Here is a 26,237-nt window from a genome sequence, read left to right as displayed (position 1 = left end):
ATATATTGAATTAAAAATATATAGTGAAAGTTACACATACAATTTTTTGAAGCTTTCTAATCTAGCGGCTGTCTTTATGTTAAATATAGACTCCATAATGCAGCTTGCTTTTAGCTTTAAATAAAGTCGGGGTGAGCAGTTTTGTCCAATAGGAGAGGGTAAGAGTAGTCGCCGGCTGGCCCAGCTTGAGTTCTTTGCATACTTCATTTTTTCAAGCAAACGCAACTAGTAATTTTCGGATTTGGTAATTATTTCAAATTACTACGCAAGTTTAATAAATGAATATTCGATATTTTATTTTGCCTGAAAAATATTGATATTTTTGTTTGAAAATAGTCAATTATACTTTCGTTTGAAGTATAGAACTGGAGAACAAGTTTTTTGGTGGGGTACAGTATTAGCTAGAGGAGAAGTATTTGCTAGCCTAGAATCTTTAGATATCCTCGGTCTGGGAACATGTAGACACTCAATTCTTCTACATTACCTTTTTTTCGTATTCAATTAGGAAGTTAAATTAAAAATGGGTTAAAACATGATAAAACAAAAGTTAAAAAATCTCATTTTGAAAAAAATAATAAATAAAAAGCATCGTGATAAATAAATATAGTTTTTTTCTGAAAAAAATATATACAAAAAATAATAAGATAAAAAAAGGAAAATATATTTGTGATATAGTATAAATATTAGAAATAGGAGGAAATATGTTTGTTGTATGAATATTAGAAATAGAGTTAGTAAATTAAAATAAACAGAAAAATATAAAAATAATAATAATAACAAAAATAACAGAAATATTTAAACTATGTTTAGCTATAAAAGAATATAAATTTAGATAAATATTTAGTTATAAAAAAAGAAGCATAATAGATTTTTGTAAGTTGAATATATATATATATAAATATATAAAAGGTTAATGTTTAAATGAAATATATACTTATGGTGACAGACTTAGTTAAGGTAAAAATATAGAAAATAAATAAATGTTTACTAAAAAAAAAGAAATTTAAATTGAAAAATGAAAAAACCTAGTTATAAAGAAATAGACTTTATTAAGTGAAAGAAAATAGAAGAGAAATAAAATATATTTAATCATAAATAAAAATAAGTTAAGTAGGTAATAGAAATGCAATATTTAGTTTTACAAATATATATATAAGTATATACAAAAGTAAAAAATATGATATAATATTTTGGAGGGATACTGATAGTTTGTGGGTGAATGTTCTAAAAAAGAAGTATTTAATGCATCAAACTTTTATGGCTACAGTGATGAGATCGATTGATTCTTTAGAATGGAGAAATATTGAAGGCCAAGTCAATCCTGTTTAATGGATTGGGGAGGAGAATAAGAAATGTACATGGGACCAAATTTGGGACAGAGTCTTGGCTACCTTGCGGCCCACTAATAGACCATGTGAGTGCAGATTTATTAGAGGTTGAGGCTAAGCTTCCAATGGCGAGCTACTGTGATGAATACGGGAGATGGAACTTGGAACTAATGAAGCAATTGCTCTCTCAAAATATAAGCCTTATGATCTTTGCATTGATGATAGACCCATCAGGTGAGGAAGTGGATGATTCCTACTAGTTGCACTCTAGCACAAGTATGTTCACAGTTAAGTCTGCATATGGAATGCAAATATCTGATCTTACTTACCAAACGATGTGTTGGAAGAAAGTTTGGACTTTAAACTCATCAAACAAGGTAAGGATGTTTATCTGGAGGGTACAACATGATTCCCTACCAACTGCTCCTTGGTTAAAAAATGGAGGTTTACTACCTTCACCTACATGTCCCAGTTGTGGGTACTTTGCGAAGCATTTAATTCAATGTGTTACGAGACTGTAGTAAAGTTAAACAGACGTGGTTAGCCATCCTTCCAGATTTGGCAACGGGAGATTTTTTTGTGCAGGATTTACAAATTTGGATATAAAATAATATGAGGAGTGTGGTGTTTTTTGAAGATATCCCATGGGGGATCATATTTGTTCTTTTTTCATGAGGGACCATATTTATTCATGCTTTATGGTACTGTCGGTAATGCCGCAACTTATCTATTTTTGATGGAAAAACTCACACGTTTCATCAAGGCGTTGGAATAGTTTAAGAAATTTGAGAAACTACATTATCTTTCTAAGTTTGCATAATGTGCATTAATAGTGTGTATCCAATTTATGAACGAAAATCTCCAATGATAAGATTGTTTTGAGAGACTTGTACGAACTATTTTTTTGATATAAAAATTTTATTTATATATTGACAAAAAATAAAAAAATAAAAAATAATTTATATAATTTAAAATTGTAAAATATACTTGTCAAATATTTAATAAATTCAATGACAATGTCTCTTTGAGAAGATAAACGTGTTTTGTTAAATACTCTTACGGTGAGAACAATTTTCAAAACTCTTCCAAATTCCACGTTAAGATGATTGGGTTCCTGAACCAGTTGACAATACTATAGGAGGAGAATTTGCCAGCACATTGAATCCTAGATGATCGGGCTGGACCAATGTACAGAAAGTCAATAATTTTTTGTATTTTACTCGACTAAGAAGAGGTAGCGTTTAAAATGTCATTGAGTTGTTGTATCATTATTGAAAGTCCAATCAGCCATAAGGTAGCTGCCCTTTCTTGATGACTTTTTAAATACAGAACAAGATCCTGTATCACATTGGAAATTTACTTTTGTCATCATTATGCGATATTGAAGAATCCAAGCTCATCGTAAGCGCTGATTTGATTAAGTAATACACGAAATTCAAGAAGAAATCAGCAGACACCGTCCAAAATCAGTAAAGATTTATAGATTTACCAAACAATACTCCAATCCTGGTCTCCTTCATTTTCAACGTGTAAATTTGCCATGAAAGTCAGGTCTTATAATCTTTTTGGTTCAAATTTATATTAAGATCATAATCTTCAATAATGCCACATCAAGTCTCCGGCCAATTATTCCTTCCCAATCAATACAACTAAGCTTTGCTTTTAAAAAGAAAAGTCGTCATGTAATCCATCAAAGGAAAAAGATAAAAAATAAAAGGTCATTCCCTCATTTCGAAGGTCTACATTTCTTTTGTCCTCCTATGCAAGCAATGCTCCTTGCAGCATAAATAACGGAACTCAATAAACTCATATGCACAAAATTAGCTTCAGAAAAATGAAGTCTCCCCGCTTTTTAGTATTTCCATTTCTTTTTGCTGCTCTCTTCTCATTGTCACGGGCAACTCGAACTCATGAGAGTTTTCTTCATTGCCTTTCCCTTCATTCCGAAGACTCCTCTCTCATTTCGAAAATCATCTATACACAAAATAATTCTTCCTATTCGTCTGTTTTGGAGTTTTCAATGCATAATCTCAGGTTCTCCACGCCAACCACCCCCAAACCACAAGTCATTATAACACCATTTCATGAATCCCATATTCAAGCAACAATTTACTGTTCAAGAAAACATAGACTTCAAGTTAGAATTCGAAGTGGTGGCCATGATTTTGAAGGTATATCTTATGTTTCTGAAGTTTCATTTGTCATCATTGATTTGATTAATTTTCGATCAATTGACATTGATGTGGAAAATAAAGTTGCATGGATTCAATCGGGAGCAATTCTTGGTGAGCTATATTACAGAATTGCAGAAAAAAGTAAAACTCTTGCCTTCCCAGCCGGTGTTTGTCACACTGTAGGTGTTGGTGGATATTTTAGTGGAGGAGGTTATGGCTTATTGTTTCGAAAATACGGTCTTGCTGCTGATAACATAATTGATGCGCAATTCATTGACGTTAATGGACGAATTCTTGATAGAAAAGCCATGGGAGAAGATTTATTTTGGGCCATTCGAGGAGGCGGAGGGGGTAGTTTTGGGATTGTCATCGCATGGAAATTAAAGTTGGTTCCTGTTCCAGCAACTGTGACTGTATTCACCGTGAGCAAAAAATTAGAACAAAATGCAATCAAACTTGTCCACCGTTGGCAATATATAGCACACCAGCTTCCTGACGGAGCATTCTCCTTTGTTGTTTTAAGTAGTGTAAATTCTAGTCAAGATGGGAAAAAGACGATTTTAGCTTCCTTTAGGTTATTCTTTCTCGGTGGCGTTGATGAGCTTGTTCCATTGATGCAAGAGAGATTTCCAGAGCTTGGACTAGTAAAGGAAGATTGCACTGAAATGAGTTGGATTGAATCTATTCTCTACTTCGGACAAATTCAAAATAAATCCTTAGATATTTTACTTGATAGGACTTTCCAAAGTCCTCTCATTAGTCCAGCCTTCAAAGCAAAGTCTGATTATGTGAAGGAACCTATTCCTGAAATTGCGTTAGAAGGGCTATGGTCAAAGCTTCATGAGGAAGAAGCAAAATCGGCAAGTATATTTTTTGTGGCTTACGGGGGGATAATTGATGAGATTCCAGAGACTGCAACTCCATTCCCTCATAGAGCTGGCAACTTATACAAAATTTTATACACCGTAGGTTGGCAAGAAGAAGACAACAAAAATTCCCAGAGGTACATAAGTTGGATTAGGAGAGTTTATAGCTACATGAGCTCCTTTGTTTCAAAGTCACCACGGGAGGCATATGTCAATTATAGAGATCTTGACATTGGAACTAATAATAAAGGTAGCACCAGTTATGCACAATCAAGTGTTTGGGGTCATAAATATTTTAAAAATAATTTTGATAAGTTGATGCGGGTGAAGACAATGATTGATTCAGAAAATTTCTTCAAACACGAACAAAGCATTCCTCCACATTTGTCCCGGCGGAAGGAGAGAGGCAATTAGAGTCTATATAACCTTGGTGGATACTTTTAATCCAAAAAGCACAGTAAATGATTTCGATTGTGATCATAGTACTAAATAAAATGTTTGATTAGTTCTTTGTTCCCATTTCTGGAATAATGCATGAATGGTATGCCTAGCCTACGAAATAACATACCATTAATTACCTTTGGTTGAAACAATTTAAAGTGTGTTGACAATAATAAATTTTAGCCTTTCTTACTCCAGATTTCATTATTAGATACAATAACGTGCAAATGCAAGTATAATTTTTAGCTTCTGGCCCTTTAATGTTCTAAAGATTCAGAATAGTGTAATGCATTACATATTTGCTGATCTGTTGTGTCAAAAATTCTCTGAATTTCGTCATACACTTCGCGGAAAAGTTTTCCAGTGTTGAATCAATATTTTCCGAAGAACAGAAAGGGGTTGTTGACTTTTGCGTACATATTATTAATAATCAAAGCAAAGAGTATAAATATACTTCAATGAATTTGTTTCAGCCTAAAGATAACAATAGGTTAGGCCGTTCAATCTATAGTTCATCAATAATCTATGTCCCACAAGCTCTACCAAACAAAATTTGATTTTATTAAAAAAAAAATTCTGATTGCTAAGTTGCTCCGATGTAAGCTTCTATATATGTCATAACTTTAAAGATGTTTATGATATGAAGATTACTTATATAAAAGTTTCTTTTCACTTGAAAATTTAATTGGCATGCTGTGTTTCAATACTTGTTTAGCGAAAAATATAATTTAATAAAATTATTAATTTGTTATTGTTATATTATTATTAAAAGTGTAGTTCACACTTGTCTATTAGGGGATTGAAGTTTCAGTGACCCGCAACAAACTCGTGTGCTTGCGATCCTAACCCTATGGTCATAGCCCATATGCTAATTGATTCATTTCTAGGCTTAATGGGCTGTGGGAAATGGGTGGGGAGTCCGCTACTTAAAGCCCTTCTTTTAAAGTCAGACAGTTGAAACCTGACTCACCTGAGCTGGTTTTCAAATCAGAATTAGCCTCAGGAACTTGAAATCTCCATTACAACTCTAACAAGATCAATCTTAAAAAATCCAAAGAATTTGCTCAAATCTCACTTGAGCTTGGAGCAATTTCTTTTCTGATCACTTTCAGAACATTGTGCTTTCCAATCATATGCGTTTCGCATGGTAGCAAACACTTGATTGTCAATAGAGAAAATGAGAAGTGGTTGAGAGAATTAAGGGTCAATGGCTCACAAAATATTGTTCAATAGAAGATTTGGTAAATAAATAGCACATATAATTTATATAAAATTTATACAAGCCTTTAATTAACTAGTATAAACCATACTGCGATATTTTTTGGACTTTTAAAATAAAATAGAAGATTTTTCCGGTTATGCTTGGGGTCACAATTTGATTTTTTTTTAAATATAAATTACTTGAATTTTTCGTTTAACTGGAAGAGTATATATAACCCTCATTCATTTAAAAAAATCTCACTTATAATTTTTTTATAAATCACTATTTTAAAATTTTTTCCAATTAATTATTTTTTATTATTCAATTTAGTTAGATTGTCATTTTCATTACATTTTTTTAATTATTGTTTACTAATTAATTAAATAATTTTATTAATCAAAATAGACACATAAAATAAAAAATAGTAATTGAGTTTGAGATTTATGCATAAGTTGGCGAACTCTTTCTAAAAAATTGGGTTGTATTTCCGCCAGCACACTTCAAAGATGAACCAGCCTAAAGGCCGGATCTGAAGGGGTCTGGCTGATCCGACCCGCTTCCTCTCATTAGTCTCCAATTTGTCTTTTCCTCTCCTTTGAAACGGCGCCGTTTAAGATCCTAATAAATAACCCAAAGGCCCCTAAACTTCCATTTTCTTATTACTCAACGCCTCTCCTCCTCTCCAAAAATCGTCACCTTTCTTAACCTTCTCTCCTTTCGCCACCGTTCCGCCGTCGGCCACTGCTGAAACACCTCTCTTTTCTTCTCCTCTCCCTCTCTTCCATCTATCTTATTAGTGATTTCCTGTTCCTCCAAAACATTTCTTTTTCCCTGAAAAAGGACTAAAAACTGAAACTCATTCCCCACATTTCTGGCCACCGTCGCTGTCACTCGCAGCAGGAATACTCCTTCCTTCTCACCCTTTCCCTTTCGTCCAGAATTCCATTGGATGATTTCAGGCAGCAATTTATTGCTCAAGAAAACAAGAGTTCCAAATTAGAACCAGAAGTGGTGGTCTTTTTTATGTTTTTTAAGTTCCATTTGTTATAGAACTCTTGTTTAATTTTCCATCGGTTGACATTGCTGTAAAAAATGATGTTGCATAGGTTCAATCTGGTGCAATTTTTTGTGAATTTTATTTCGAGATTGGTGAAAAAAATAGAAGTCTTGATTTTCCGGTTCGAACTTGTCACAGTGTAGGAACTGGTGGACACTTTAACGGCGGAGATTATGACTTATTGTTTCGAAAAAACGATCTTACTGTTGATAACATAATTGATGCTCAATTCATTGATGCTAATGGAAGAATTCTTGACCGAAAAGTCATAAGAGAAGATTTGTTTTGGGCCATTCCAGGAGGTTGAGGGGGTAGCTTTGGAATTGTCCTCGCTTGGAAATTAAAGTCGGTTCATCTTACAGCGACTGACTGTATTCGCCATTAGCAAGACCTTTGAACAAAATGCAATCAAACTTCTTCACCGTTGGCAATATATTGCACATGATCTTCCTGATGAAATGTAATCGTCGGTTACTTTAAAAGGCGGAATTCTAGTCAAGATGGGAAGCAAACACTTCCAGCGTTCTTTATTTATTGGTGGCATTGACGAGCTTGTTCCCTTAATGCAAGAGAGATCTCATGGGCTCAGACTAGCAACGGAAGATTACATTGAGATGAGTTGGATTGAATCCATTCTTTTCTTAGGCCAAATTCAAAATGAATCCTTGGATATTTAGCTGAACAGGAGTTTCAAAACTCCTCTTATAAGCCCCCCCTACAAAGGTAAATCAGACTGCGCGAAGGAACCTACCCCTGAAATTGCATTGAAGGGTTTGTGGTCAACACTTTCGGGGGTATTTTAATGAATTCGATAAATTTCAACATTGCTTTCTCTAAATTTCTAGTTGATGCTCTAAATTTCATTTTAACGTATTTCTTTACGAATTTAGGGCATATTTATTCAAATAAATACATAATAAAATTATAAATATATTTGTGGAACATTTGCATCCACGTCTCTGACAGCAATTGGTGAAATATTGACAAAAAATCCAGTGAGGTTCCGCATTCATAATGTTGCTCAATAATGATGGCATCGCTTTCATGTTCTTATGAATGGCATACAGCTTGGTACACAGCTTGCACGTGATTTTTTGGGAAGCAGCGATAAGTGCTATGTTTTGACTATATACAGTTCTTATGAATGGCGTATTTTGTTTGAATGTCTAAAAGGGCGTTAATCAATTGCATAAGAATATTAATAATTATAATTAATAGACGAAACTTTAAATTCCTCTTTTCATTCCCCTCTTATCTCATTTTCTTTCAATATTTCCTTCAAACTTTTCGTAAAGAAATAGAAATTATATAGTATAAAAGGGAAAAATTTGTTTATTACGTCCCATCAACATTCTCTAATTCACAATAGATCTACATTTTTGTTTAAAAATAATCAATAACGAATTTCAAATATGGAGAGTTTAAGAAGAGGAGATTTCTTTGGGGTACATTAATGCTATAGCCTATAGGAGGAGAATTTGCTAACCTTCAATCCTTGGCTAGGTGACCGGACTGGAACAATGTACAGAAAATCAATAATTTTTTGTATTTTACTCTATTAAGAATTTAAAATATTATTGAGTTGTTTTTAAATAAAAAATAAAAAATTAAATTCGGTTTTCAGATTTTTTTTTTTAATGGGCTTTGTTTGGCAGTCCTTTATCGTTATCCAAAGTTCAGGTCGACCATAAGATAACCGCCCTTTCTTGATGACTTTTCCAATACTGGAAATTTATTTTTATCACCATCTGCGATATTGAAGAATCCAAGCTTATTGTGAGGCTGATTTGATTACGCAATACACCAAAGTCGAAGAAGAAATCAGCAGAAACCTTCCGAAATCATTAAGATTTATAGATTTTACAATACAATATTCCAATCTTGTTCTTGTTCAGTGTCAACGTGGAAAGTTGCCATGAAATTCAGGTTTTATAAACTTTTTGGTTCAAATTTATTTAAGAATAAACTTCAGTTCAAAAGGGCTTCAAAAGGGAAAAATTAAAAATAAAAATAAAGGGCCATTATCTCATACCGACAGTTCACATATCGTTTGACCTCCAATGTAACCAATGCACTTTGCACTATATAAATAAGTGAACTCAATAAACTCATATGCACAAATTAGCTTCAGAAAAACGAAGTCTCCCCGCTTTTTAGTATTTCCATTTCTTTTTGCTTCTCTCTTCTCATTGTCACAGGCAACTTCACCTCGTACTCATGAGAGTTTTCTTCATTGCCTTTCCCTTCATTCCGAAGACGCCTCTCTCATTTCGAAAATCATCTATACACAAAATAATTGTTTGTATTCATCTATTTTGGAGTTTTCAATGCATAATCTCAGGTTCTCCACGCCAACCACCCCTAGACCACAAGTCATTATAACATCATTTCATGAATCCCATATTCAAGCAACAATTTATTGTTTAAGAAAACATAGACTTCAAGTTAGAACTCGAAGTGGTGATCATGATTTTGAAAGTATATCTTATGTTTTTGAAATTTCATTTGTCATCATTAATTTGATTAATTTTCGATCAATTGACATTGATGTGGAAAATAAAGTTGCATGGGTTCAATCTGGAGCAATTCTTGGTGAGTTATATTACAAAATTACTAAAAAAAGTAAAACTCTATGCGGAGGAGGTTATGGCTTATTGTTTCGAAAATACGGTCTTGCTGCTGATAACATAATGGATGCTCAATTCATTGACGTTAATGGACGAATTCTTGATAGAAAAGTAATGGGAGAAGATTTATTTTGGGCCATTCGAGGAGGTGGAGGGGGTAGCTTTGGCATCGTCATCGCATGGAAATTAAAATTGGTTCCTGTTCCAGCAACTGTGACTGGATGCACCGTTAGCAAAACGTTAGAACAAAATGCGATCAAACTTGTCCACCGTTGGCAATATATTGCACACAAGCTTCCTGACGGAACACACTCCTTTGTTGTCTTAAGAAGTGTGAATTCTAGTGAAGATGGGAAAAAGACGGTTCTAGCTTCCTTTAGTTTATTCTTTCTCGGTGGCGTTGATGAGCTTGTTCCATTGATGCAAGAGAGATTTCCGGAGCTTGGACTAGTAACGGAAGATTACACTGAAATGAGTTGGATTGAATCTATTCTCTACTTTGGCCAAATTAGAACTAAATCCTTAGGTGTTTTACTTGATAGGACTTTTCAAAGTCTTCTCACTAGTCCAGCCTTCAAAGCAAAGTCTGACTATGTAAAGAAACCTATTCCTGAAATTGCGTTAAAAGGGTTATGCTCAAAGCTTTATGAGGAAGAAGCAAAATCCGCCGGTATACTTTTTGTGGCTTATGGGGGAATAATGGATAAGATTCCAGAGACTGCAACTCCATTCCCGCATAGAGCTGGCAACTTATACAAAATCTTATACTCTGTAGGTTGGCAAAAAGAAGACAACAACAATTCTCAGAGGTACATAAGTTGGATTAGGAGAGTTTACAACTATATGAGTTCCTTTGTTTCAAAATCACCACGAGAGGCATATATCAATTGTAGAGATCTTGACATTGGAACTAACAACAACGATAACACTAGTTATGCACAAGCAAGTGTTAGGGGTCATAAATATTTTAAGAATAATTTTGATAAATTGATGAGTGTGAAGACAATGATTGATCCAGAAAATTTCTTTAAACACGAACAAAGCATTCCTCCACATTTGTCCCGGCCGAAGGAGAGAGGCAATTAGAGTCTATATAACCTTGGCTGACGCTTTTAATTAGAAAAGCACACATCATAGCTCTAAATAAAATGTTTGATTAGTTCTTTGTTACCATTTCTGGCTGGCATGATGCATGAGTAGTATGCATTACCCATTAATTACCTTTTGTAGATACAAGTTAATGTTGTTGATAATAATAAATCTTAGCCTTTCTTTCTCCAGATTTCATTATTAGATACAAAAACGTGCAAATACATGTATAATTTTAGCTTTTGCCCCTTGTATGTTCTAAAAGATTCAGAACAGTGTAATGCAGCACATTTTTTCTCATTTGTTGTGCCAAAAAATTCAGTCTTTTCTCAAAGATTTAACGGAAAAGTTATCTAGTGTTGAATCAATATCTTTCGGAAAACAGAAAGGGACATGTCGGCTCATGTGTTCATATAAGGCATCCAATGTTCCTACACATCACAATGAGGTCCACATCTCGTTCAAGTCACTTAAGCTTACAAATTGGAACCTCATGCACCCTCACGATCCATATCCAGCTGACCGAATTTCGTGGTAGATGTCCAATCAAAACCGCACTTAAGTCTGTCCGTAAATCATCTTAATAAAGTAGACCGCCTGTCTTAATGATGTCCACATCTAGTTCAAGCCACTTAAGCTTACAAACTGGAACCCCATGCACACCTCACGATCCATATCCAGATGATTTAAAACCGCTCGGCACACTCCAAGGCAAAATCAAACTCTTACCCAATAGAAAATCTATTGTGATTATAACTCATAATTATAAATAATAAATGAATATTTGTATTGTAAAAAAAATAATAGAAATTGAAGGAAAAGAGAGAAAAGAGAATGTTTTTTATGTATTATTGAAGTAATGTTTGATATGAAAAATTTCTAGGTGAGGTGACCCAAGAAACTTCATACAAAAACATATATCTAAATTACATTATTTTTTTGATAAATCTTACATTATCATTTAAAAAATATTCATATGTATATAAATTTTAAAATATCGAGAATGTGGATACTATGTTTATTATTTATCAGATTTATTTTAATTTGAATTGATGTAATGTAGTGTGATATGTCCATATTTCATAACAATTTGATATTTTATTTTGCTTGGAAATATTGATATTTTGGTTTAAAAATAGTCAATTATACTTTTGATTGAAGTATAGAAGAGGAGAATTTTTTTTACGTAGAGTATTAGCTAGAGTAGAAGAATTTGCTAGCTTAGAATCCTAGATATGCTCGGTCTAGGAACAATCTACAGAAAATCCATAATTCTAATATATTACTCGATTATGAGCATAATATTGAAAATTAATGGAGTTTTTATTTTTTTAAAAAAAAGTATAACAAAAGGAACAATAATGTCAATTAAAAAATTAATTTATCAAAAAAATAAATAAATATTAGAAAAACAGAAAAAAACAAAAATATTTGATAAATGATTGTAGAAGAAAACAAAAATATTTAATAATTTATTTTGCAATATCATTTCAAATAATTGAGCATTGTTCTGTCCTTGCACCCACACTCTGTCAATGATTCATCCTTTGTAATGCTTTCAAATTAAGTAGTTCTAATCAAAAGCTGTCTCTTACCTACCGCTCCCATCAGCATTAGAAATGTTCTTAGAGCATATTCCTTTGCATTAGAAAAAGAAGGAGTGGTTATTATAATTTGCTTTTTTAGTTGCATCGGAAATGTCGTATATGCGAAGAGATAAGATGAATATCCTCTTGGCAATGCTATTATCTGTAGGCTGAATCGAAAGCATGACAACATAAGATACAGTATCCTATTTGTCACCCTTAATTTTTATCTAACCACATGTTGACTTGCTGCTGATAACAAATGGTTTATCAAAAGCACCAAATTTGAAGCCTAAACTCAAACGCACCTTACACTAGACCACTTTATCAAATGAAAAATTCTCAATTAAACAGTAAAAGTTATTTATAGAGACAATTAATTAATCATCACAAATTATTTGTCTGAAATTGTTAGTTACTTACATTATAATTTGACATTTTACATTTATTATTTTGTATGCTCATTGCAGTGGGCACCGGCCAGGCTAATTAACCAAGAAAAAGAATGAAGGGAGGCACCATACTGTCTATCGCAATGTATTTAGTATTTATTTCGGAGGCTAATTAAATACTCACTAACTTACCAAATTTATGAATAGGTTTGTGGGGATCAGGGGCCTGCCGCCAGCCAACGTCCTCCTTCGCTTGGCCCCTCCTATCCTATGTTTAACGCTTTTGATAGACATGGACGGTCTTCATGGAGGAAGTAGAATTTACAGTTACACCAAAAAAATAATATCAAGTAATTTCCATCTGAGCTGGAAATAAAGGAGAATGTGCGCTGGGAGAAGGTTCGCTAAAGATTGGATAATTGCTTCATATAGCATGAGATTGTGATCAAATATTTAAGAATCTACCAAGTACAACCTCTGTTTAAATTTATGAACAAATGAACCCAAAAAACAACCCTAACCAAAGATTTGTAAACAAAAATCTATTTTTTTTCTTTACTGTGTAAGTCCCACAAGAGTATCATGTTGAAACTTGATAACAGTATCTTCACAAAGTGAGTTTCAAAGGTGTTTGAAAAGCCTTTTTGTTAATCAAATAAAAATGATAAATAAACAATCATAATATATAGAAAATGGTAAACTAAGAAGAAGATTGAAATAAATATTAAATCAAAATTAAGATTTTAGAGTTGTGAAATTATAACACAAGAGAAAGAACAAGAGAAAAAGAAGAGATTGGGCGAAATGGAGTTGGAGAGAAAAAAATTAGTTTTAATTTTTTAAAATAATAACATTTATTTTTAAGTTTCTTAAAATTTTAAATTTATTTTTTTAGTGAAATGATACCATTTGATATCGTAACAAACTGTTAATGTATTAAATATAAATTTTAATATAAGACTCTAATTTTGTTCTTGTTGATTATCAACGTGGACAGTTGTCATGAAAGTCAGGTTTTATAATCTGTTTGGTTCAAATTTATATTAAGAATAAGCTTCAGGTCAAAAAGGTTTGATAAGTCGTCACCTAATCCTTCAAAAGAAAGATAAACAAAAAGTCATTCCCGGCGGCTAACGTCTGTTTTCACCTACCATACAAGCAATCTCTTTGCGCCAAAAATAAAGGACAGGCTGGACTAAGCCGTCACCTAATCGTTCAAAAGAAGAAAAAATATAGAAGGTCATCCCCAAAGGTGCACAGCCTTTTTCACCTCCTATGCAAGCAATCTCTTTGCAGTATAAATAAAGGAACTCAATAAGCTCATATGCACAAAATTAGCTTCAGAAAAATGAAGTCTCCCCACTTTTTAGTATTTCCATTTCTTTTCGCTGCTTTCCTCTCATTGTTATGGGCAACTTCGGCTCATGCTCATGAGAGTTTTCTTCATTGTCTTTCCCTTCGTTCCGAGAACTCCTCTTTCATTTCTAAAATCATCTATACACAAAATAATTCTTCCTATTCCTCTATTTTGGAGTTTTCTATGCATAATCTCAGGTTCTCCACTTCAACTATCCCCAAACCTCAAGTCATTATAACTCCATTTCATACATCCCATGTTCAAGCAACAATTTACTGTTCAAAAAAACATGGACTCCAAATTAGAACTAGAAGTGGTGGTCATGATTTTGAAGGTCTATCTTATGTCTCTGAAGTTCCATTTGTCATAATTGATTTGATTAATTTTCGATCAGTTGACATTGATGTGGAAAACAAAATTGCATGGGTTCAATCTGGTGTAGTTCTTGGTGAGCTATATTACAGAATTGCAGAAAAAAGTAAAACTCTTGCTTTCCCAGCTGGTATTTGTCACACTGTAGGACTTGGTGGATATTTTAGCGGAGGAGGTTATGGTTTATTATTTCGAAAATATGGTCTTGCCGCTGATAACATAGTTGATGCCCAATTCATTGACGTTAATGGACGAATTCTTGACAGAAAAGCCATGGGAGAAGATTTGTTTTGGGCCATTCGAGGAGGTGGAGGGGGTAGCTTTGGCATTGTCATCGCATGGAAATTAAAGTTGGTTCCTGTTCCAGCAACTGTGACTGCTTTCAGCATTAGCAGAACATCAGAACAAAATGCAATCAAACTTGTCCACCGTTGGCAATATATTGCACACAAGCTTCCTGACGAAACATTCTCCTTGGTTGTCTTAAGTAGTGTGAATTCTAGTCAAGATGGGAAAAAGACGATTTTAGCTTCCTTTAGGTTATTCTTTCTCGGTGGCGTTGATGAGCTTGTTCCATTGATGCAAGAGAGATTTCCAGAGCTTGGACTAGTAAAGGAAGATTGCACTGAAATGAGTTGGATTGAATCTATTCTATACTTCGGTCAAATTCAAAATAAATCCTTAGATATTTTACTTGATAGGACTTTCCAAAGTCCTCTCATTAGTCCAGCCTTCAAAGCAAAGTCTGATTATGTAAAGGAACCTATTCCTGAAATTGCGTTAGAAGGGCTATGGTCAAAGCTTTATGAGGAGGAAGCAAAATCTGCCGGTCTAGTTTTTGTGGCTTATGGGGGGATAATGGATGAGATTCCAGAGACTGCAACTCCATTTCCGCATAGAGCTGGCAACTTATACAAAATCTTATATACCGTAGGTTGGCAAAAAGAAGACAACAAAAGTTCCCAGAAGTACATAAGTTGGATTAGGAGAGTTTACAGCTATATGAGCTCCTTTGTTTCACAATCACCACGAGAGGCATACATCAATTATAGAGATCTTGACATTGGAATTAACAGTAAAGGTAACACCAGTTATGCACAAGCAAGTATTTGGGGTCATAAATATTTTAAGAATAACTTTGATAAGTTGTTGCGGGTGAAGACAATGATTGATCCAAAAAATTTCTTTAGACACGAACAAAGTATCCCTCCGCTTTTGTCCGGGTGGAAGAAGAGAGGCAAGTAGAGTATATATAACTTTGGTGGACACTTTTACTTAAAAAGCACACAATAAATGATTTCGATGGAAATTATAGTGCTAGATAAAATGTTTGATTAGTTCTTTGTTACCAGTTCTGGCTGGAATAATGTATGAGTGGTATGCATAGCCTGATAAAAAACATACCATTAATTACCTTTAGTTGAAACAAGTTAATGTGTGTTGACAATAATAAATTTTAGCCTTTCTTTCTCTAGATTTCATTATTAGACACAATAAGTTTTAGCTTCTAACCCTTGTATGCTCTAAAAGATTCAGAATAGTCTAATGCAAAACATTTTTAGTGATTTGTTGTGCAAAAAAATTCTTTGGCTTTTTTCAAAGACTTCACGGAAAAGTTGTCTAATGTCAAATCAATATCTTCCAAAGAACAGAAAGGGGCATGTCACCTCCTGTTCATATAGGCTATCCAATATTCCTACACATCAAAGACCTTTATTGTTGGAATTCGGAATATCCTCTTACTCACTATTCGTTTGTGCTAGAGGTCAAAATTTTAGACACGAAGCTATTTAGTCGTTGAAATTAACATCAAGTTTAAGAAATTAATTAATATATTTAGTTAATATATAATTAAAGTTTATACATACATTTTTGAAGCTTTTTAATGTAGCGATTGTCTTTCTGTCCAATACCCACATCAACATTGTTATGTTAGTATGTCATCTATCCACATTTCTATGTAAATGAAAATGTGTCACGTCAATGCTACCATCACCTTATTTAAATGTTAAATAAAATATCATTAAAGAAAGGATTAAATTAGAGTCATCTTCAAAACTGATGGATTAAATTACTTTAAATTAGAGTACAAAGATCAAATTGAATCAAATGCATGAATACAAGAACTTCTTGGATGTTTTGACCATTAATTAATCATCACATATTGTTTGTCTTAAATTGTTAGTTACTTACATTTTAATTTGACTTTTTGCATTTATTATTTTGAAGACTTATGTAGTGGGTAGGCTAATTAACCAAGGAAAACAAATTGTTAAAAATAACCCTCTTTTATAAGTCCAATTCAAAAATATCCTACAGTGTAATTTTAACTATTTTTAGCCAATTTTTGATATGACTTGACAACAATACACTTTAAACAATTTTAAATAAATTAAAATAGTTTTGGTTTTCTCTATCCCGCCATCTAGATAAAAATTTTAAAATTAAACCCTAATTTCTCTCTTTTACCAAATATTATCTATCTTGCCATCCACCTCCATCTCAAAGTTGAGAGGTTGAAATTAATTAAACATATCTGTAAATTAAAACACTATATGACTTTGAGAACTTAAACTTGACTGTGAGCAAGCAAATCAATTAGTTATTAGGTATTACATTATTGGTTTTTGGGTATTGTGTCACTAGGTTTAGGTATTGCGAAATTGATTTTTAGGTATTGCGTTACTTAATCATGCGTCTCTGGTTTTTAAATATTACGTGACTGGTTTTTAGGCATTGCCTAAGTCACACAATGCCTTACTAACTAGTCATGCAATACCTTACTAACCAGTCATGCAATGCCTATCAACCAGTCACGTACTTAAAATCAATCATGCAATATCTAAAAATTAGTAATGCAATGTTTAAAAACTAATCATACAATGTCCAAAAATCGATCACACAATGCCTAAAAACTACCAAATCTACTGAATTTCATTTAACAAAATTAATAACTTCAAATAATACATCATATTCCATTTAAGAACATAATCAATGAATATAATATGTCTACTTGACAAAGAATACTCAAAATAATATGTCTACTTGACAAAGAATGCTCAAAATACTCAAATGTTTTTATTCATGTACCAAAAATCACTCCAAAATGCTAGTAAAAGTTTTTTTTCATATATCAAAAATTACTTCTGATTAATAGTTTTTCTTTTTGATAAACAATACTTCAGAGATGAATGATCTTGACAAGAAAAGCTCAAAAAATATATAAGTCAGTTTCAGTTTGAGACACGGACCTAAACATATAAATCAGTTTTATTAAGAATAATTTTATTTAAAATTATTTTTTTAACTAAAAATAATTAAAATTATAGAAAGTGTTATTTTCAAGAACACTTTATGTATGAGTGGTATTTTTGAAAAGAACATGAAAAAAAATGGAGGCACCATATTGTCTTTCACAATGTATTTAATATTTCTTTTGGGGATTAATAACTTACTAACATACCAATTTTATGAAAAAAGTTTAAGGGGATCAGGGGCCCAGCCGCCAGGCGCCATCCTTTTTGGCCTCGCCCCTCTTATCCTATGTTTAACCCTTTGGATAGACATGGAAAGTCTTCATGGAGATTGGAGGGAGTAGTATTTACAATTACACCAAAGAAATAGTACCAAGTAGTTTCCATATGAGTTGGAAATAAAGGAGAATGTGCACTGGGAGAAGGTTCGTTAAAGATTTGATAATTGCTTCATATAACATGAGATTGTGATAAAAGATGAGATATAGTGTTAGCTCTTGATAAGGTGATATAGTCTAAAAGGAATATCTTTTAGGTGGTTTTACCCAATGTAAATTTATAAATTAAATAAAGCAGATAAAAATCTACACTTATATTTAAAGACAAAATATTAGTGTTAATTAAGTTTTTAATTTATTTTTTTGGTTGTTTGTTCTTTTCTTTTAAAAATCGTGTTAAATATACATTTTTTAAAAAAAAAATTGAAGTAAGTATAATCACAAAATAACAGTCAAAACAAAAAACAACTAGTAATCGAGACATCACATCAACTTGATGTGTATAAAAATAAATTACGTTTATATTATCATAAAATCAAGCCATCAAACATACAAGCAATAGAATCAACACTCATAACTTTTTTTTTTTTTTGAAAATTGGATTTTATTAAGTCAAAAGCTAGAATACCATAACAAGTTTAGCACCAAATTGGTGGAATGGCATAGAAAACTAGTTTTGGGGAGGGCATTGCCCTTGACAATAAGCAAAAGAATGTTGCGCAAAAAGCCTTTGGCAACAATGAAAAAAGGAAATATCCCCTAATAAAAATACGGGCTACAAAAGATTATAAAAGAGTTACAAAAAACCTAATTTTAATAACTAAAACACATAGGTAATTTTGAAAGTAAAAATCCCAAAGTCGCAACATGCAGTTAGTCCCAAGTTGTCCACCTTAACCTTATTAACTATTAAGGATCACAAGAAGCTTCACAACCCTTCCTAAGCCTTCAACGTTCCACTATATTAGAAAGAACAAAGCCCTACCATTTCCTACAAACCAACTCAACAACAAACCAAAGCCATGATCAGGGCTTAACCGAAAAAGCTACAAAGTTGACAACAAAGAGAAAAAGCCCCATTAACCTCGACAACTAATCACAAACATGAAAGGAAAAGAAATCCTCCATTAACTTATCATGATTGTCGCATTCAAGGTTCATCAGTCATACACGAAGGTGCCACCACAGCCTTGTCACCCACACCACACCTCAAAACTAGTGATAACCGTTCCTTTACTCACCCACAAAGTCCTTCAAGCAAGAGACCAGGAATGGAAACAATCCCACACCACATGCCAATTTTACAAGCAAAGTCCCTCCCCTTGAAAACCCACCACAATGACCCACAAACATCCCAAGTCTCAAAACCCTTTTTACCTGAAACTATCTCCACCCTCGAAACAAGAGACAAGAAAAAAAAAACATAAAACTCATGCATCTGTGTCCTAAAACATCCACCTCCCCTTCCCTTATTAATCCTTGAACCCAAAACAAAATCATGAAAATTCCATACACAAATCAATGAATAACAAACTCTTGTATGTAATGGATTGAAGTTTTAGTGATCCGAAAAGCAGACGATGGATAACAAACTCTTGTGCTTGGTATGTTTAACAGAGTTGTGTTGGCTGCTACTCCTGTGGTCATAGCCCATAAGCAAATTGATTCATTTCTAGGCTTAATGGGCTCTCTCAAATGGGTGGGAGTTTGTTGTATAAAGCCTGCTACTAAAGTCAAGCCTACTAAATGTCAACCAGTTTAAACCTGGCTACAAGTCAACCGGCTTTGGGAGCTGGTTTAACAATGTTAATTGATCAATTATATAGTATCTCTAAATCCAATTAATTAGCAACTAGAATTGACTTGGAATTTAGATTAATTTAAACTTACAACTATTTAGACGATCTACGATAACCCAAGCAAAATCTATTTAAAATCTGAATTAGCCTCATGAACTTGGGATCTCTAGCAAAGTAAATCTTAAAAATCCGAACAATTTGCTCAAATCGCACTTGAACTTCAAACAATTTCTTTGCTGATCACTTTCAGAACATTGTGCTTTCCAATTGTATGCGTTTCACCTTGATTTGACAACAAAGAAAATAAGAAGTGGTTAGGAGAGTTTAGGGTCAATGCCTCACAAAATAATGTTCAATAGAAGATTTAGTAAATAAATAGCATAACTAATTTATATAAAACTTTTAAATAAGCTCTAACAGATACAAGGCTTTGATTGATTAGTATAAACCGAAAAGAATATGACACCCAAGACAGAAAATAAGACAATAGGAATTGGTTAAGAGAGTTTAGGGTCAATGGCTCAGAAAATAATGTTCAATCGGAGAATTGGTAAATAAATAGCATATGTATAATTCTTCCTTTTAGGGAGGTGTGTGATAGTTTGTTGCTACAGGTCACGTATCTCTCACTTGGGAGCCAATTGTTACAATAATTCAATTTTAATTGTAGGTAGGCCAAATGTGAAAAATATAGTTGGGAAATTATCTTATACATAATTAGTTAAAACAACACTTATTTCAGATGTTAATTAGAACATAATTAACTTTGTAAAAAGAAAATCATCATTTTTTAAAAAATTAATTTTACTTAAATCTCTCGTAAAATGGTATTTTTTTCATGTAATATCTTAAAGATATAATTTTTTTTTGAGTTTTTTGCAATGACAATAAAATAATGAATAACAAAGTTTTGAATTTCTGAAACAATTTGAAGTTACAATAAGTAAAATTGAGAGGAGAGCAATATCTCGGTTTGTGAGATACAGATAATTTACACCGGGGTGATTGAGTTGCGTGTTTAGGTTGGTGGCATCCAGAGAAAACTCCGCTCAACAAGGCTTTCCAAACCATAATTATTATGGAAAGTTCTTGTCCCTGACACGAATTTCCCACTCCTTCCACTTTGCCACAATGCCACCATGAACCTGACTCATGCATTCCCATCGGACTCTTGTGAGAAACACAATAATTGAATGGAATTTCAAAGCCAGCAAAATGGTTTGGGAATTAGAAGGCTGTTGGCTACTGGTATTGGGTAGTTAAAACTTTGTATATAACAATAAGAAAGTAAGGAGATCTAGAGAAAGTGAGAAAAATCATAAAAGAAACTCAAAAGATGTTTAATTTTTTCAATTAAACAAAAAAAAATTAAAAACTATAAAAGAAAGTTTTTTATTATTTTTTATAAAAATTAATTAAAAATTTAATACTATTACTCTTTGAGAATTGAAGTCAAATTCAAAATTTTATATAAAAATAAAATAATCTCAAGATATTATGTGAAAAATATCATATCTATGTGAGAGACAAGTGAAAAAAATAATAAGAACACGTAACTCATACACGAATAAAGATCATAGTCACTCTCAAAACAGAGAAGCTACCCTTTAAGCAATTAAGCAGCATCTTACAATTTATGATTGTTAATCTAAAAAGATTTCACTATATATGTATCTTACAATTTACACACAACTCCATTTTTTCCCTAAATAAAATCAAGCTTGTTCCTTCGTTGGCAATCTAGCTCTATCGTTTTTACTAGTGAACCGCAAATTATACTATGGGAATGGTTATTCCTGAGTTAATTTTTATCTGAACGTTAATTACTTAGTTAAAGGTTCTAAAGTAAAATCATTATTAAATTAAAAAACTATATATGCCATTCGATATTATTACGATATGTGTAGATTTCTGATCACTAGGGTCCATCAAGACAGGTCAGTAGAATGCGACCTTTCTTCCAAACCAACTAATCAAGCAGGCGGCATACGGTAGATTTAAAAAACCCTTTTTATCATTAAAAACATTTATTAATCGACGTTTGGTGAAGGATAAATCCACAAAGATATAATTATGCAAATGAAAACAAATAACGTAGCATTACCTTCTCTGGATGACAACAATTTAATTAGTTTATAATTATGCTCCAATTCTTGAGCGCTAAATGGTCAAAGAAGGTCCTGCTAAGCAAATTGCTATTCTTTAGACCTTTAAGTTCAACAGATTTTTGTGTCTTGACCTGACCAAGCGTTCCCATGGATGCTATAAATAAAGGTTACTCTTAACACATTCCTATGCAAACAACCAGCCCAAGAAATGAAGATTCCTCACATCTCAGTGCTTCCAGTTCTTTTAGTTGTTCTCTTCTCATTGTCTGGGGCAACTTTAGCTGATTCTCACAGCGATTTCCTTCATTGCCTTTCTCTACATTCAGCAGACTCTGCTTCTATTTCTGAGGTCATTTTCACACAAAATAATTCCTCATATTTATCTATTTTAGATGTTTCTATTCAAAATCTTAGGTTCTCCACATCAACTACCCCTAAACCCTCTGTCATTGTAACACCACTGGAAACATCCCATATCCAAACAACAATTTATTGTTCAAAAACACACAAGCTCGAAATTAGAATTCGAAGTGGTGGTCATGACTTTGAAGGTCTTTCTTATGTTTCTGAAATTCCATTTATCATTCTTGATTTGGTTAATTTTCGATCGATTGAAGTTGACACAAAAAATAAAGTTGCATGGGTTGAGTCTGGTGCGACTATTGGTGAATTATATTACAGAATTTCTGAAAAGAGTAAAACTCTTGCCTTCCCAGCCGGGGTTTGTCACACTGTAGGTGTTGGTGGGCATTTTAGTGGGGGAGGTTATGGCATATTGATGCGGAAATATGGACTTGCTGCTGATCATGTAATTGATGCTCACTTAATTGATGTTAATGGAAGAATTCTGGACCGAAAATCCATGGGTGAGGATTTATTTTGGGCCATTCGAGGAGGTGGAGGAAATACCTTCGGAATTGTTCTCGCTTGGAAGGTAAAGTTAGTTTCCGTCCCAGAAGTTGTGACTGTTTTCACAGTCAACAAGACCTTAGAACAAAACGCAACCAAAATTCTTCATCGTTGGCAAAACATTGGTCACAAGCTTCCTGATGATCTATTCACTGATGTCACGATAACGAAGGTAAATTCCAGTCAAGTAGGGAAGAAAACAATTCAAGCTGCTTTCAAAGCCTTGTATCTTGGTGGGATTGATGAGCTAATTCCATTGATACAAGACAGGTTTCCTGAGCTCGGATTAGTAAAACAAGACTGCATTGAAATGAGTTGGGTTGAGTCAGTTCTCTACTTTGGTGGAGTTTCAAGAGAACATTTGGATATTTTGCTTGACAGGAATGCTCTCCCAAAACAAACTTTCAAAGCAAAATCTGACTACGTGAAGGAACCAATTCCTGAAAGTGGATTGGAGGGGATATGGGAAAACTTTTTTGAGAAAGAGGCAGAAATCGCTTTTATGATGATGGTAGCTTTTGGAGGGAAAATGGATGAAATTCCAGAGACTGCACTTCCATATCCGCATAGAGCCGGCAACTTGTACCAAGCCTCGTACCTTGTGGGATGGTCAAAAGAAGAAAATGCAGAATCTCAAAAATACATAAGTTGGATCAGGAGACTTTACAGTTACATGACTACTTATGTTTCAAAATCTCCACGAGAAGCATATTTTAATTACAGGGATCTAGATATTGGAACCAATAAAGTCGGCTACACAAGTTATGCACAAGCCAGCATTTGGGGTCTGAAATATTTTAAGAATAACTTCAACAGATTGGTACATGTAAAGACCATGGTTGATCCTGAAAATTTCTTTAAGAATGAACAAAGTGTCCCTCCTCTTTCATCTTCCAAAGAACAAGGGTCACTAGAGTAAAAGCGTTCAGATTTTTGTTAAGCATGAATAAAGAAGTCAATGAAAAGTATATTGCAAATAAAGAGTTTCTTTGTTCCTATTTCTGTCATGATGAGATTCATGCCAGGTCTAATAAATTAAAACCGTACCTTTGTTTTGCAGCAAACTTGGTGTAGTTTTTGTTCATCTCTTTTTTGGCTTTAAGTTTGACAGCAACAACCTGCCTCAGAATGTGTTATACAGAAGGCAGGGGTACAAGGCCCCTGCATAATCAACAAACAGATTAAGTTTAACACAATACGCAGGCAACAGGCTCTGATGCATTTGGTATTTTTGGTATCTCTATAGGATAGCTTGAAGCAAGCTTAGGAATAACAAATGATTGTGCTCAAGGGATAAAACCACACCCTTTCCTCATAGAGTCACCACAACCTCAGAGTCCAAGTTCCACAGTGAAATTGGCAAAGCATAATGTTTCTTTCTAATAAGGCTAAATTTAGAGCTTCAGAATCCCCAAAGCTCAGCACAAGTACTCCTAATAATTTCTACTTTCCCAGGTTTTCATGAGGATGAGACACCTACGAATGTCTTAACCAGAAAGACAAAATGCTCTTAGGACAGCACCAACCAATATGTTTACTCAGCTTTTTGTTAGACTCAGGACGGTTGATGATAGCATGAATTTCAGTAGCTTCAGAAACATTGATATCTAATTCTACTGTTAACAACTATAACTGTTTATGGCCTTGAGAAGAGATATAACATTGGGGGTCAAGAATTTGAGATGTGCGATGAAGGGTCAAGAAGTTTGCTGGTAGGCATATCTTACTCTTGCTACCTACTATAGAATTTCCAGACATGACCTAGTTGTCAGAGGCTTTTTTTTTGTTCTCCTCCCTAGAATGAGTTTGTTGAAGAATCAAAGAAAAACACAGTAGACTTTTTTATTAAAAAAAGATCAAGATAAGATACTAGACTTAAATATCCAAAAACCTCACATGCAACAGAAATTGTTGAGTGGGGAAAGACTTCCTTGGTATGATTGTGGACGGTCAGAAAGCTGAGACATCATCCAAATACAGAGTTCCACTACCAACCATCAAGAGTAGACCATTCGCTTATTAAAATTTTATAACAACAAAACTATTAACTTGAGATAATATTCAATATTCATTGACGACTTTAGTTTTATTCATTAATGGATGGTATACCAGCAGATTTTTTCTATTATAATTAACGGATGTTATGTTATAACTACTAAGTTGGACTCCACAACTATGCACGAAAGCAAGTTGGGGTAATCTTGATTGACTAGGCAAGGTGTAATACTATTAATTAATATGGCCATTCCTTCAACTGATTTATCTTTTAAAAATAACAAAAGAAAATGAAAAACAACAACATGGAACATGTAACAAAAATCCAACAACAAGGACATGGGACTTAAAAAATGAACTGAAGCTACCTACCGCAACCATTTTTCAATTTTTTGGACTTAAGCATACAAGCGCGGTAAAGGTTGGAAATACAGATAAGGTACCTCTCTACCAGACTTTGAGTCACTCAAGATTGGTATGAGACGACTCGGATAGCTTCAGGACTTTCTCCCAAAGCCTCACCCAACTTGTACACCACCATCTCAAACAACACAAACATGGCCCCCTCGTAAACACTCCCCATAGGCAGCAACGTTCTTGATTTCTCCCCACCCCCATCCTCCTTATCATCGGCCATTGTCTGTGCTGGTACATAAGCCACTACGTTAGCATGCTTCACACTGGATCCTGTCTCAGGCTGGGCAGTCAGCAGCAACACTCTACCACCATGGGATCGTGCCACCGCAATATGGCATCGACGGTGGAGAATCCTCCAGGGCCAGCCGAGGCTATGAGAAGGTCTTTGGAGTGATGGGGGGAGTGGTCATGTCGAAGACCATGTAGGCAGAAAGACCCAGATGAGCCAGGCGCATGCACAGGGCCTTTAGCATTAGACCTTCCCGGCCTACTCCATAGAGAAAGACGCGACCCTTCTGGGACGCTATGGAGGTCAACTCTGCCACCATTAGGTCTAAGACTGCTGGGTGGGCAGTGGGTTTGGAGAAGATGGAGGCAATATGATCGCATATTTGTGAGGCTAGGCTTGCCATTGAAGTGTTACCGGTGTCCATTGAAGCACAGTTTCTGCGTTCTTCAGTGCTAAGGTTTAGAGCCTCACTCGATATGTTGCCGCTTGGCCAATGACCCGCTTAATTTATAGTACTTCATAGAAGACACAGGACATGTGGAGCAGAGATGCTTTGGATAAGCGTCCGGTTGCAACGAATTGAGAGACAGCAAGGACTTTATAAGTTTTATCCATACAAACTTTTGTTACCTAAGATGGAAATTTTGTTCTTCAATCCAATTCATTCTCAAATCCACTTGTAAAATATGATAACACTCAAATTTCCCACGTAGAGTTGGCACTGTCTTAATTGAAACTTATGTTCAGAAAAAATCATC

The 26,237-nt window shown here is 33.8% G+C and overlaps 2 protein-coding genes and 3 pseudogenes across 2 annotated transcripts; 4 read left to right on the top strand and 1 right to left on the bottom strand.

Annotated features, from left to right (window-relative positions):
- The first annotated feature begins 3,104 nt into the window (after positions 1 to 3,104).
- Positions 3,105 to 5,001, top strand: LOC110422354 (tetrahydroberberine oxidase pseudogene; annotated as a pseudogene).
- A 4,263-nt stretch (positions 5,002 to 9,264) lies between these two features.
- On the top strand, positions 9,265 to 10,982 carry LOC110414703 (berberine bridge enzyme-like 24 pseudogene; annotated as a pseudogene).
- A 3,096-nt stretch (positions 10,983 to 14,078) lies between these two features.
- Positions 14,079 to 15,964, top strand: LOC110418274 (tetrahydroberberine oxidase pseudogene; annotated as a pseudogene).
- A 6,173-nt stretch (positions 15,965 to 22,137) lies between these two features.
- Positions 22,138 to 23,766, top strand: LOC110428200 (tetrahydroberberine oxidase-like). The gene has a single exon (XM_021443951.2). It carries the CDS (start codon positions 22,138 to 22,140, stop codon positions 23,755 to 23,757), a length of 1,620 nt encoding a protein of 539 aa, XP_021299626.1. The 3' UTR covers positions 23,758 to 23,766.
- A 22-nt stretch (positions 23,767 to 23,788) lies between these two features.
- On the bottom strand, positions 23,789 to 26,229 carry LOC110428222 (Sugar isomerase (SIS) family protein). Its single transcript, XM_021443982.2, is given in 5 exon segments — positions 23,789 to 23,999; positions 25,277 to 25,319; positions 25,321 to 25,580; positions 25,583 to 25,639; positions 25,642 to 26,229. Coding segments are annotated over 4 exon segments (603 nt in total). The 5' UTR covers positions 25,904 to 26,229; the 3' UTR covers positions 23,789 to 23,999; positions 25,277 to 25,295.
- Positions 26,230 to 26,237: the final 8 nt, after the last annotated feature.

Source organism: Theobroma umbraticum, unplaced genomic scaffold (genome assembly GCF_002168275.2).
Source record: "Theobroma umbraticum cultivar Fairchild unplaced genomic scaffold, ASM216827v3 scaffold_30.0, whole genome shotgun sequence".
In the NCBI taxonomy this organism is placed as follows: Eukaryota; Viridiplantae; Streptophyta; class Magnoliopsida; order Malvales; family Malvaceae; genus Theobroma; species Theobroma umbraticum.
Note: the sequence above shows the minus strand (reverse complement) of the source record. Positions and strands in the feature narration are given on the sequence as shown.

What these genes read in the sequence shown, in the direction of transcription:
- LOC110428200 (XM_021443951.2), top strand. Translation starts at nt 22,138, where the DNA reads ATGAAGATTCCTCACATCTCAGTGCTTCCAGTTCTTTTAGTTGTTCTC.